Genomic DNA, 14,288 nt, shown 5'->3' on the forward strand with positions numbered 1-14,288 from the left:
CAACTAGCAGTTGTTGAGTTTGGATAGTTTTCTGGAACAAGAGAGTTTAGGTACATCTAATTTAAGTGTGAGCTTTCTATGATTGAATGGTAGTTTGTGTGCAGTATTGGTGTAGTGGAGTTTTTATCTAATTTAGTTGGACAGGTTTTGTTTGTATGCTATCATGTTAGCATTTTGTATTATAGTTGTGGATATTAGCATGACTCATGCCTTGTGCATATTAATAAAACTTTTAGCTGTTTCAAAAAAAAATATGGAGTAAGAAACATTACGTCTCAATGAGCTCAAAGATGTGAAGGCAACATATGGTGGAGCAAAAACTACACATTGTGAAACATTCCAGACCAATCTACAGGGGTCTATAGTCCAGCCCATTTAAAATCATATTTATTAAATAAAAAAGCTAGGCTTAGGTTTTTTAAAAGCTTATTTAATGAAATAGGTCAGACTTAGACTATTAAAAAAAAGCCTATGAAACCTAAGGTCGGCCTATATTTTCATATATATTAAAACTAGTCTAAATAGGCAGCCCTTTATATGCATATATATTAGGGGGAAAAAGGCTAAAATAGTTTGGCATATATATATATATATATATATATATATATATATATATATATATATATATATATATATATATATATATATATATATATATATATTAGAAGAAATGTCAAACATTTCGGCCTATATATGCATACATAAGTCGACTTATAAGGCTTCTTAAATAATATAGATTAATTGAAAACATTAATGAGAAATAGACTTTTAAATAGGCCTTCAGGTCAGGCCAGACATGCTCGCACGGAACACATGCTTGCTCTGAAGCGCATTTTGCGCTATGTACAAGGCACCTTACATTTTGGACTACATTTATCCACATCTCCCATTACAAAGCTTATCTCATACACTGATGCTGATTGAGGTGGATGTCCTGACACCAGACCTAAGCATATTGTGACAATGTTAGTGCCATCTATCTATCTGGTAATCCTGTGCAGCATCAGCGTACTAAGCATATTGAAATGGACATTCATTTTGTTCGGGAAAAGGTAGCTCGTGGTCAAGCTCGCGTCCTTCATGTTCCCTCAAGACATCAGATCGCAGACATCTTCACCAAGGGACTTCCTCGCATTCTCTTCGATGATTTTCGGACTAGTCTAAGCGTCCGTGAACCTCCCGCTTCGACTGCGGGGGTGTGATAGAATAGAATATTTGTTATAATTAGTCATAATTAGTTTCCTATAATTATGTTGTATCATAATTAGATAGTTGACCAAACGTTACATATTGATGTATATATATTCTATTCAGATCAATGAGAAAAGGCAAACATTCTATTATCTTACAGAAACAAACACACCCTTACCTTTCTCAATGCATCACTCTTTGTTGACTTTCTTTTAGCTCGAATTACCAGGCTAACAGTCATTATCAGTAACTCGTAACTAATTCATATCTTCAATAATAAAAAACATGATTGAAAAGTTGAATTAGATAGTTTCGATATGTAGCGAGAAGACTTACAAATTCTTTCATAAATTTTAATAGAAGAATAATCAAATCATTCTAGACGAATAAACATTATGCGGTATTAAGTAACTTATATCACAGAAAAAATGATAGAATTATGGTCTCTTTTTTCATAATGACGGTTCGTTTTAGTAAATAAAATTCATTTCAAAATGACTGTCATTCTCATTTTTTAATATTAATTATTATTATTTTTTTAATTGTGTTTTTTTAATTATTATTATGTACACCACTTTTAATATATTAATATAATTAATTTAGTAGGATTTATTATTTTATGACAAGAATATTGTATTCGTATGTAAAATTTTTAGATGAGGTAAAAAGGATTGAATTAAAAGAATGGTAAAAAATCAACTTAATATGGAGTGAGAATTTGAACAATATAAAAACAAACCATATAGACAAACACATACTAGTACCTACCTAGACAAAAAAAAAATCATAAAAAAGTTCTTTAAAGTTTCTACAACTTGGTAGTTCGAAGTTGGAACTATGCTGCCGAATATTTATGAAAATCTGAAATTTAAATCAATAACCGACACGTCAGTGAATATCCACATGTTATAGAACCAGCCCAATGACGTGTCAGTTTCATCTAAAAGTTCGGAAATACTACAAGTTTCAAAATCACGCGCTTTCCCACGAAATCGCAAAACACAAATACACTCCCCCGACACGTTGTCCTCATTTCCACGTGACCATCACCATTCCTAACTATTAACCCCTAAAAAATAAAAATCAAACACGTAATAACACTATTCCCCCCAAAACGCAGTCGTTTTAAACCCAAGTATATTAAAACAACCCACTTACGCAATTATAACAAAAATTCGGTCACCTGTTTTTAGTTTTAGGTTCCCTTCCCTTAAAATAAACTCCTTCGTTCTTTCTTTCTCTCATTCTTTCTCTCGTGTTTTTTTTTTTTCTTTTCGATCTTAAAAAAAAAAAACAACATCTAAATTCAAAACCAACGTAGCAACTCCGAAAAACATCATCGTTGCGAACATTGTTTCTGTTTTTTTTTTATTATAAATTTTTTAATTTTCTGAAGAACAAAATAATGGAAACTATGTGTTTAAAAACTGGGATTGTTCCCTCGATCTCCATTTCCGGATCGTTAGATACACGCGCCTCCCCGTCTCAGGTTAGTGCGGTGGGTCGTTCCGCCGTGGATAAACCGTCGCGAAATTCTATATTCTCTAGATTCTCGTTTCGGTACCCTCTGGAGTCGTTATGGCCGGGACAACGGAGTTCTGTGAGTAAGAATAAAACGTTTAGCGGTTTGTCTCTCGATGATGCTGTTATGGCGGAGAATGGAGAGACGGAATCGGTTAAAGATGAGGGGGAGGAAGGAAGCGTGAATGGCGGGGAGGGGAAGAGAGAGAATTGGGTTTTGAAGATTTTGCATGTGAAGTCTGTGTGGAAAGGGGAACGAGGGAATGAGAGGGAAGGAACCGAGGACGATGAGAACAATGGTGGTGGTGATGAGGTTTGTGATGGTTGCGCGGTTGAGAATGATGATGGCGAAAAAGGAGAGGATTTTGAATTTGATAGAGGGTCGTTTTCGAAAATGTTGAGGAGGGTGTCTTTGGCTGAGGCTAGATTGTATGCGCAGATGTCGCACTTGGGGAGTTTGGCTTATTCTATACCCAATATTAAGGTAACTTGATTGAGTTTTGTTTAGATTTGAGATCTTTCGATGTTTTTTGATTGATTCAGAGTTGGTTAGGTTGTAGATTTTTCATTCATTGGCTTTTGAGATCTCAGATCTATTTTTGTTGTCTTGTGATCTGGATGATTTGTTTCAAATATTGATTAGTTGAAGACTTTGTGGCCTAATTTGTTGTTATTAGAATTTACTAACTTGAATTACGGTGATTTGGAATTGGAATGTCAAGGTTTGTATTTTTGTTTTAACATGATGTAGCCCATGGTTCTATAATTGCGGCCCTCAACGAAGATTGTGGTGGCAATAGAAAAGTCTTGGAAGTTAGAGGTCTTCGCGTCGCAACAACAATTGCACTATAAATGTATGAGAGGTCTTCGCGATGCAATAAAATTGTGACCGCATTGGGCGCCTTTGCCCATATTATGCTGCAATATCAAGGAGTGCAGCTTATCTGCAACTCCTATTGGTAACATTGTGTTGGATTATGGAGAAGAATATATATGGTTTTAAATTCAGAAATCCTTGGAATGTCTTAGTTTAAACTTGACGAGATACTACGGCTGTAATATGAATCTTTTGCTGCAAATGCGGTTTCTGTTCTGTATCATTTGCGTGCAATTCAATTGCATTTATTGAATTGGAATTTGAAACACTTATTTTGTTAAGTTCTGTTCTTGATTTTATTACTATTATATGTCTGGATAAGGATTGATAAATCAGGAATCTGATTTCCACAAAATCAAAACTAATTTATATTTTTGGATTTGATAATTTAGCCCGGGAAACTGTTAAAACATTACGGTCTGCGTTTTGTAACTTCATCGCTAGAGAAAAAGGAATTGGCAGCAAAATCTGAGAAAAATCCTCAGGAAGTTGAAAGTCAAGAGAAGCCAGAAGAAACAAAGGAGTCAAATAATGGTGGATATAGGATAAGTGCGACGGCTGCTTATAATATTGCTGCCTCCGCTGCTTCGTATCTGCACGCCCAGACAAAGAGCATACTTCCGTTCAAATCTTCAAATACGGTGGCTGGTGAAGGAAGCAATGAAGGCCTTAACATGACGGACGCAGAGGTGGCATCTTTGATGGCGACTACTGATTCAGTGACTGCAGTTGTTGCAGCAAAAGAGGAAGCAAAACAAGCTGTTGCAGATGATCTTAACTCAACTCGTTCATCACCTTGTGAATGGTTCATCTGCGATGACAACCAGAGTGGTACAAGATTTTTCGTTATTCAGGTAGGAAAAATCTGTTTTTGCTCTTTTGCGAGTAATAAGTTGCTATTATTTGTGATCGCTAAAGTTTGATAAAACGTGTAGGGTTCTGAGTCATTAGCATCTTGGCAAGCAAATCTACTTTTTGAGCCAATTAAATTTGAGGTAAATTCGCCTTTTACGGTTATGAATAAGTACTTTTGAATCAAGTCTTGAATCTTGATATTTAACTATAGCCTGCAAAAATTGAGATAACAATGTACACATTTTTTTACCCAGGGTTTGGATGTCCTTGTTCACCGAGGTATTTATGAGGCTGCTAAAGGGATATATCAACAGATGCTGCCGGAAGTTCATGCGCACCTAAAATCCCGAGGCTCTCGTGCAAATTTTCGTTTCACCGGACATTCTCTTGGCGGAAGCTTGGCATTACTTGTAAACCTCATGCTGTTCATAAGAGAAGAAGTACCTATCTCCTCTTTACTCCCGGTGATAACATTTGGTGCCCCTTCTATCATGTGTGGAGGTGACACTCTACTAGACAAGCTCGGTCTTCCGCGAAGTCATGTTCAGGCAATTATAATGCACAGAGACATCGTACCACGGGCGTTTTCTTGCAATTACCCCGACCATGTTGCAAAAATCTTAAAGGCTATCAATGCGAACTTTCGGAATCACCCGTGTCTCAATAACCAAGTAAAGTCCTGCCTATTGAAAATAAAATGCCTTATGCAACTTTTTTTTTTATAAGCTTATAACTTATGAGTGAATTTTTCTTACTGCAGAAGCTACTCTATTCACCAATGGGTGAACTATTGATTCTACAACCAAATGAGAAATTTTCACCAAGCCACCAGCTTCTGCCACAAGGCAGTGGCTTATATCTTCTGTGCTGTCCTTTGTCAGAACCTAACGACACTGAGAAGAAGCTCCATGCCGCGCAATTGACGTTCTTGAACACACCTCATCCACTTGAGATATTAAGCGACAGATCCGCATACGGATCTGGAGGAAGCATACAAAGAGATCACGACATGAATTCCTACTTAAAGACTGTGAGAAGCGTGATTCGACAAGAACTTAACCAAATCCGCAAATCAATGCGAGAGAAAAGGCGCAAGGTATGGTGGCCACTCGTACTACCACGACGAGTGGATACCAACATTGTCATGGGGAAGTCTGTGGTGTCGATTAATATCGCTCAACGCCAGGTGCCGTTTTCTGGCATAATGAAGACAGGAAAAGAGTCCTTGAAAAGGTTTAGCAGGCTTATTGCATCTCAACACATGCAGTTGTTTGTGCTGCTTTTTTTCCCTGCTAGGATGTTAATCTTAGGTGCATATAGCTTAATTAGCCTTCGATGAATATGCAAATGCAATTATTCATTAATTTTATTAAAAGGAAGGTAAAAGGGAGTAGAAAAGTGTATAAACAAAACAAGGGCACATGTCCTCGAACCAGATTAGGCGACGGTTCAGTAGGCCAGGCCGGATACTGGTGGTAAATCAGATTAGACGGTCCAGTAGACTGGATACTACTGGTGGTAAACCAGATTAGGCGGTCTAGTAGACCGATACTACTGGTGGTAAACACATGTTAGTTGTGGATGTTATTGTTAGGTGATTCTTTATTCATTGATTTCAGAAATGAAATATATTATGTAATATCTCATGAATGCTACCTTTTGTAGAGGAATATTCCTCACAATATTACCAATTAAATTAAATTATATTTTTAGTACTTATATTCAAGTGATGCTAATATTTACCCAATACTTTAATAATAGAAGTTGAGTTAGACCAAGTGCAATGGGGAGTTGAATTGAAGTCAACATGGGAAAATGGTGTGTAGTGGTGTGTGTAAAGTGGTGTTGAGTGTGTGTTGGAGGAGAGAGATGTTGAATAAACTCAACACCAATTAATCTGTCCCAGAGGCTGACGTGGCAGCGCCTCACTGGTCCAAATCTGGCGCGTGTGAGCCACTCTCCAGCAGTGAGAGTGGGCTTTATCCCACGCGGAGAGAGAAAGAAAAAAGAGATAATTAATGACACTTGGCTGTTTCTGATTGGCTGGCCAGATTTTTATCCATTTAATACTTTGAACTCAATTATTTCGTTGCAAATTAATTTTTTTATTTTTTTTTTTTATACCAAAATTCATGATTTTTTTTTCTCTATAAATAGAGACTTGGTTCATTTGATTTGGACACAGAAAAAAAAACCAAGTTTTTCACTATCTTTCTCTATTATTATCTTTCTATTAGTGTTTTTTTTAAGTTAAGTGTCTTATTTTAGTGAAATGGATCCCAATAATCACTTTAACACTCAAAATTCTGCTAATTTTCCATTTAACCAAAATCCCAACAATTTTAAATTATTTGTAACGTACTAATTACGTTAATTGTGTGTTGTATTTTAAATTAATTTAAGATGATTTGTATCGTATCCAATTATTTAAATAAATTTTGTTTTTATTACAAAAAATTAAAAAATAAATTATTAAGTATTTATTATTTTAATTTAATTTTAATCGATAATTGTAATTTTATGTAATCATAAAAATAAAATTTAAATAAGAATATGAAAATAAAAAGTGGTGGGGTAGGGTGTTGAATGAAAAACCATTGGAGAGGGTAAAAGTTGAATGGGTGTTGAGTTATTAGGTGGAAGAAAGAGAAAATGATGTGGAGTGTTGGGAGTTGAAAAAGTTGGTGTTGAGTTTTTCAACCATTGTAAATGGTCTTAGTTGGTTGAATTGAATTAACTGAAAAGTTAGGAGAAATTTTTATAAACATTTCTATATTATTGGTCCAGGTTGTCTCAATCATAGAAAGGTAAAACAAAGATTTGTCTGCCATTTTTTAGCAACATGTTAAAATATTATATGGTGTCTGTTATTTGATTTTGTGGACATCATTAAAAATGTCACAAAAATAATTTCTTTTAAAAATTGTAAATTTTTTAGAAAAATTGGTCCATATATATGAGTCATGCATATTATTCAAGATAGGCACGGTCTTTGTTTCTTGAAAAAGTGGAAGATGAAATCCTTAACTTGCAAGATACACGTAGATAAAGAAAGAAAGTGGCAATTGATGAAAACGATGTAGATTCTGTTGTTTTTCCTCTCTTCCCTGGAAGATTCATTTTTATGCATTGCACATGTTGATTCACATGTCAAACCAAACATAGTACCAGACAAAAATTGGAACCAGATTCTTTCGTCTACTCAACAACACATTACAAATTCTAGTCTTTATTATACGGCTAGTTTTTTTTCTCACTCTCAAACAAAACAGTCCAAGTTGATTTGTTTCATTGCCTATCCATTTAACAAGTTGTGTCACTTTTCATTTTTGGCGGTAATAGTTAGATTACATCTATATACACGTCTTTTAGATATGATCAAATAAACGGCTTTTCAGTTTTTATAAGAAAAAAGGGAGTTAGCTTTAAAAATAAAAATTAATATCCTTAAATAAATAGTTTACTTTAATAATGATGTCTCGCTGTCTAAAAATAATGTAGATCTGGTCTAAGTAGATATTTTATATGTGCTTGCTTTCAAAGCTTTTTTTTTCTTCTACCTGATTTTGATCCATTGATACGACTGGTGGGTCACTACTACAACTGTTTTTAGGGGCATTAATGCATTATTAAGCCAGTGCTAGTAGTTGTCAAGATTCGAAATATCGAATTAAGCAAGTACTGGTAGTTGTCAAGATTCGAAATATCGGTAGTTTCATTGTCAAAAGGTGAAATCACTCATACCTATTGATCATCACTTTTTTTTTCTTCAAATTTATTTCTCACATGCCAGAGAAATTTCCAAAATATTTTTGAAAAGTTGCGAAAGTTAAAAAAAACCTTTTAGAAAAAAGATGTGGTGTTTTTGTAATCATTCATGAACAAAATATTTTAAAAAGTTATTTCCTTTCACTAAATAATATAAGTTTTTCTATAAATAAAGATACTAAAATTACATGTTTTGGGTGGCAAAATTTATATCTAAGTCATTCTTTTATTTATCTAGTGCTCGAGAATAAATGAGAGAACTTTATTCTGTAAAATATCGTTGATCGACATGTTTAATGTGATGTGCGTCATGTTAAGGTTTTTAAAGTATCTCAAAGGGATTCACCGAATAACTCATCTGCATCAAATTTGTCTATATTGGTGGGGGCGAATCGAACCTAAAGCTTAGTGTAAACACACGCTTTGATATTTATTTTGTACAACTTTCATCGTACCGTTTTTGTCTTCTTCCTGGTCGTGTTTTATAGCAGACCCCCAACACAAGATCTAACAATCTTTAGGTTCGATTTTGATTCATATTTTATTTATAATTAATATTAAAGGATGTAACTTAAAAGAAGATGATAGCAACTTTTAATGATGGTGAAAGGTACACGGTTAATTTATATAATTTTTAAATTGTGAAATTTTGATTTACGATTTTTGTGATTAATTAGTGGTTGCAACTTTGATGGAGTGATAAACATACATGTTGTTTATTCATAAGTATGGTGAAAGGTACATGATTATTTTAAATAAATATATATTATATGATATTCTAATTTTTTATGAAATATGTTGAAAATAATATTTTTTTTGTTAAGTTTAACATATGTGAAATTTATATATGTATGATTTATAAATTATTCATGTGAATTTGAATGATTAGAAATATATTTGGTTTATGGTGTGTAGTTGAATGTAAAATACATGTTAAATAATGACAGTCTTTGGTACAAATAATTTATTTTAATTAATAATGTAATTATTTGGGGATGAAATGATTTAGTGAGAATCCATATGTTATTTTTTACTAGACTATTTTATTTTAACATAAAAGTAGTATAAATATAATGCTAAAATATTAAGGGTTATGTTTTAATTGTATTTTAGTTTATGCAAGAATTCATTAAATTTAAAATGATTTATCTCATGCTATATGTGTATTTAGGGTCGGTCCTGATTTTTTAGAGACTCAGAACAAATAATAAAAATGGACCCTTAACAAAAAAAATTAGAAATTAATAAAAAATTTAGTTAAAAATAATACTAATATTTTTAATTTTTTAATATCTTTTTATAAAAAAATAAAATAAAATTTGTCTATTGTTTTCTCCTTTTTACTGTTTTCTCCTTTTTACGAGGGAAAGTTGTTAGTAGTAATTACATAGGGATAAGTTATTTATTCGTTGTTATGGCTACATGAGCACAAATTAGCATCAAATTGCTTTTATATTTTTCAATGGATTTTGATTATGTGATCAAGATATCTCTCACACAAATATTAAAATATATTTTGGCCGGAATTTTAACTCATACAATTATTATTTTTTATAATTTTTTAAGTGTGGAATTCATTTATTTACCGAATTTTTTTCATGTCTGAGAGCTATTAGATCAATCATAACTAGGACCGTCTCAAATAATATATAAGAATTAATTAAAAATAACACTAATATTCAATTTTTTAAAATATGTTATTATAAAATAAAATTTAGTAATATATATTTTTTATAATAAATCTTTAAATATAATTTAATCATATATAACAATATAACAAATTGTTAAATATTTAATTATAAAAAATATCATCTAAAATTTATATTAAAGAAATAAAAATCCGAAAGATTAATGAACTGATATTATATATATATATATATATATATATATATATATATATATATATATATATATATATATATATATATATATATATATATATATATATATATATATATATATATATATATATATATATATATATATATTATAAAGCAATAGTTAACGAACCAAGTACAATCCTTGTTCAAAGACATTTTGGTATTTTATTAAATAACTAGTCAAAAGTAGGGGTGGACAACAGTTTGATTCGGTTTGGGTTCGGGCCCAAATCCAAGAATCGGACCAACCCACGGGTGAGGGGGTGAACCCTACTTCCGACCATTTTACATGTCGGTTTTTTCGGGTTCGATTTTAAGCGGATCGGTTTAGTGAGTCGGTTTATTTCGATTAACATGTTGGTTCATATCATATTTTTAGTCCAGATTCAAAATTAACAAAAATTTATATCTCTTATTTATTGGGCCTTATATTTTTTTCTTGGGCCTTTATAAGACCCATATCAAATTATTCAACATTCACATTAAGAAAAACAGACTATTTTAACTTTTGTCAATCATGATAAATCAATATTTCATATATATTTCTTATTTTGATTCATGAAAAAACAATATTTCATTTAAAAATTAAAAAAAAAATTATCTTAAAATGTTTATTAAGCCTAAAATCTTTTTAAAAATATAAAAAACATACTAAATTGTACTAAAAAAAAACATAAGGAAAATACAACATTCAATGAAATTTAAATATAATATTATTACAATTTCTAATAATATTCACAAATATTAAATGCAGTTTCTCCCTTCTTTCTTATGGACTCCTATATTACCTGTCAATTTAATCATAAGTGGTAATAGTCAATATAATTCAACCAATTAATAATGAGAAATTGAAAATGCAAACAAAACTAATCAATAATAACAATTTATTGATATTGAATAAAAGTCAAAAACAATATAAAGTGATAAAAATGACAAAAACAATAAATATAAGTTTGCAAATAAATTTTCAATAAAAAAATAAAACAATGAAAAAACTCGAAACAAATTATTTTCAGATTCAAATGGTCAAGATTAGCATACCATAAACATGCTCATAGAATATCTATGAGCATAGACAAGTTTTATTCTGCAAATTTCCTTAGATAATGTCTCAAAATTATTATTATAAAATAACTTAATTAAATAACAATTTTTATTGAAATATTAAGCAATAAACACATACTCATAAAGTAACATGTTTATGGAGTATATAATGTGTATCAATGGTCAAAATATCTGATATATAGCCCTGCAAATATAGAAGAACAATAGATATTATGCCTTAAACTAACCTACAAATTTAAACTAACCTTCAAATTGAATTACTTGTAGCCCTGCAAAAGAATTTTTAATTAGGAAAAAAGAGTTTATACAACTTAGTAACAATATAATGTCAATCAAAGAAAAAAGAGTTCATACAACTTATAAACAACAATACAATGTTAATCACTTACCTGTTCTATTTTCAGCTTCTTTTTTGAAAATATAAAACTAAGAATATGAATATGAGATAAAACAAACAGAAACTAAAAAGAAAATACAAAACTAAGAATCTGAGATCAAACAAACAAAAACTAATTTAAATAAGAAAAGAAAAAAACATTACATTAGAAAGGTTCCAAAGAAACATTCTTCTCTGTTTAAGGGAATCCTTTTTATGCTTCTCATGGTTGTATTTAAGGGGTTGACTCTGAATATCTTCTAGACACCAGATCTGATCTGCAGATACAATATTCTAAATCATCAATACATAAAAGTAAAATATTACAAAAACTCATATGAGAAAATATATATCATTTGTATAAATACAAAACTTAACAGAATCAATCTCAAAATAATTTCTAAAACCACAAATTACAAATTTCCTATCCTAAACCCTAAATCACTTTAAGAGAGATACACAAATATTACTGTTAAACCCAGATGAAACTTTACTTTTTCAAAACTCAAAGAAAAAAATATACTAAAAAAACCCAAGAATGAATCATTTTGAAAGATACAGCAACCCAAAATCTAAATCACAATCCTAAAAAAGAAGCCAAAAAGTAACCTTGTGAAGAAGTTCATGGCTTTAAAGTGGTAGATCCACCCTTCACAGCTTCTCATTAATGGGTATGCGAGGATGAGAGAGGAACGACATGGTTGGTGGTAACGAGAATGATTAATGGGTATGCGAGGATGAGAGAGGAACGACATGGTTGGTGGTAACGAGAATGATGCACAAGTTGTTTAGGGTTAGGGTTTTAAGGCATGGTGACGGCGGCGAAGAACGAGATGAAAGGATTTGGAAATTTCTGAGACTTGATTTGTGTGTGTTGTGTTTATAAGGTTAGGGTTTCAGAAAAAGGATTGGGCCAGAGAAATTTTGCACTGGGCTGGGCTAGTACTTACTAGTCGCTATTACATAGTATCGGTCGGGTTCGGGGTCCGACGGGTCCAATCAATCCAACCGAACCCAACCATGCAAACCCAAATTAGACCGTTTGGTTCACCCGCTAGAACCGCTGAACCGAATAAAACTGACCGTTTGCTTTTTTCGGATTCGGTCCGGTTGGTTATCACCGGATGGTCTTTTAATGTCCACCCCTAGTCAAAAGTATAAAAAAGAAGCCTAAGTACAATCCTTGTTCAAAGATATTTTGCATTTTGGTATTTTATTAAATCTAATAACAATATAAGAAAGTAATATACCAACATAATTACCTAATTAACCTAATTAATCCATTTTAACATTCTTAATTCATGTCCCTAATTATCATTTTCTTTAATTAATTAATCATTACAAAATCTGCAAACAATTAATAACCCATTGAGATTCCAACGTTCCAACCATACATTTTCTTTACTTTGTTCCAATGCATTTACTCGCTTTTATTGGCAGAAATGATAAGTTCAACAGGTCTTTACGTTTTCCCAAAAACTCTACACAATTATCACTTTAGTGAAAAACGAAAAGGCTACCCAGTATATGAAGTTATTAATGCTAAAAAAATTCTCCAAATCGATTGTGCTACTCATTCGTTTTTTGCACATTCATCTTCATTGTTCTTTTTTTTTTTTACAAATCATCTTCATTGTTCTTACTATTTCATTGTTTCATGCTTTTAATAATAATGTTTCATTGTATCTGATGTTATTTAAATTACTATATACAGTCTAAAATGGCTTGAAGATTCGACTTCGCAAAGGAAATAGATGATTCCAAAGAGACATCAGTCTAAAACTGAAGGTTCAAAGCATCCTCAGAATGCTTTTATAATAATGTACTTATGTTGTTCCCATAAATTAAATCAGAACCAGTCTAAACCTTAAGGTTCAAAGCATCCTCAGACTCAATATAAAGTTGATTCAATATTTGTAACTGCAATGTTTTAGATAATGTTGTTGGCATTGTTAACATGAAACCTACAAGTTTTTAAATCACATATGCAAATTTACATAATTAGTCTAAATCACAGTCTGCAAATGTCAATGCCAAGTCAAGAGAACGTTGATTATTCCTCTATAAGTTTTATGAATGTTTTGCTCTGCTTTCCATTTGTACAAATTTACAATATTATCGATTTAGGGACATATTCACCATTTGTTTTCATATGTATTTCGTAGCATTCAATTACTGCATGTAGAGGAAATAAACTCGATGTGAACAGTCGCTCAACATCAGCAAAATTGGTCTTAGGAGTGGGCAACGGTGTCGATATAGATTGTGACATATTTATCAGTTTTGTGTTTTAACATTATTTATCAGTTTTTAACATCCCTGATGTAGTATGTATGTTTCTTGATTAACAATTTATATTTCTACCCACAACATATTGTCATGTTAATTAAGGATTTATCAATTGAGATATATATGTATCTTGCTGGGATGTCATTGAGTTTGAATTTTTTCATGCTTAATTGTCATGATTAATGTTATCTATATTAGATGTCATTTAGCTTGGCTGATTTATAGCTACTCATCAATTGATTATTGAAACTCGAAGGTCCCCATCAATATCTATTTCACTGCCCAACGAAATGCTAAGCATAGTTACATAATCCAATTCCTTGATATTTTGGGAATCTCAACAGTTAACTTTGCAACATGCATATTGAAAGCCTCACAAGAAACATCATTTCTTGCCATAAGAGTATTTATATGGTTTGCATATATCAAAGTGTTTCATTGCGATTTTGATATCACAATTCTTTTA

The 14,288-nt window shown here is 31.6% G+C and overlaps 1 protein-coding gene across 1 annotated transcript; it reads left to right on the forward strand.

The window, feature by feature from the left end:
• Positions 1–2,297: 2,297 nt before the first annotated feature.
• LOC131643952 (phospholipase A1 PLIP2, chloroplastic-like) lies at positions 2,298–6,170 on the forward strand. Its single transcript, XM_058914324.1, has 5 exons — positions 2,298–3,196; positions 3,982–4,443; positions 4,525–4,584; positions 4,699–5,115; positions 5,205–6,170. The coding sequence occupies exons 1-5, from the start codon at positions 2,597–2,599 to the stop codon at positions 5,781–5,783; spliced, it is 2,118 nt and encodes a 705-aa protein (XP_058770307.1). The 5' UTR covers positions 2,298–2,596; the 3' UTR covers positions 5,784–6,170.
• Positions 6,171–14,288: the final 8,118 nt, after the last annotated feature.

This window comes from Vicia villosa, linkage group LG1, assembly GCF_029867415.1.
Source record: "Vicia villosa cultivar HV-30 ecotype Madison, WI linkage group LG1, Vvil1.0, whole genome shotgun sequence".
NCBI classification, from domain to species: domain Eukaryota; kingdom Viridiplantae; phylum Streptophyta; class Magnoliopsida; order Fabales; family Fabaceae; genus Vicia; species Vicia villosa.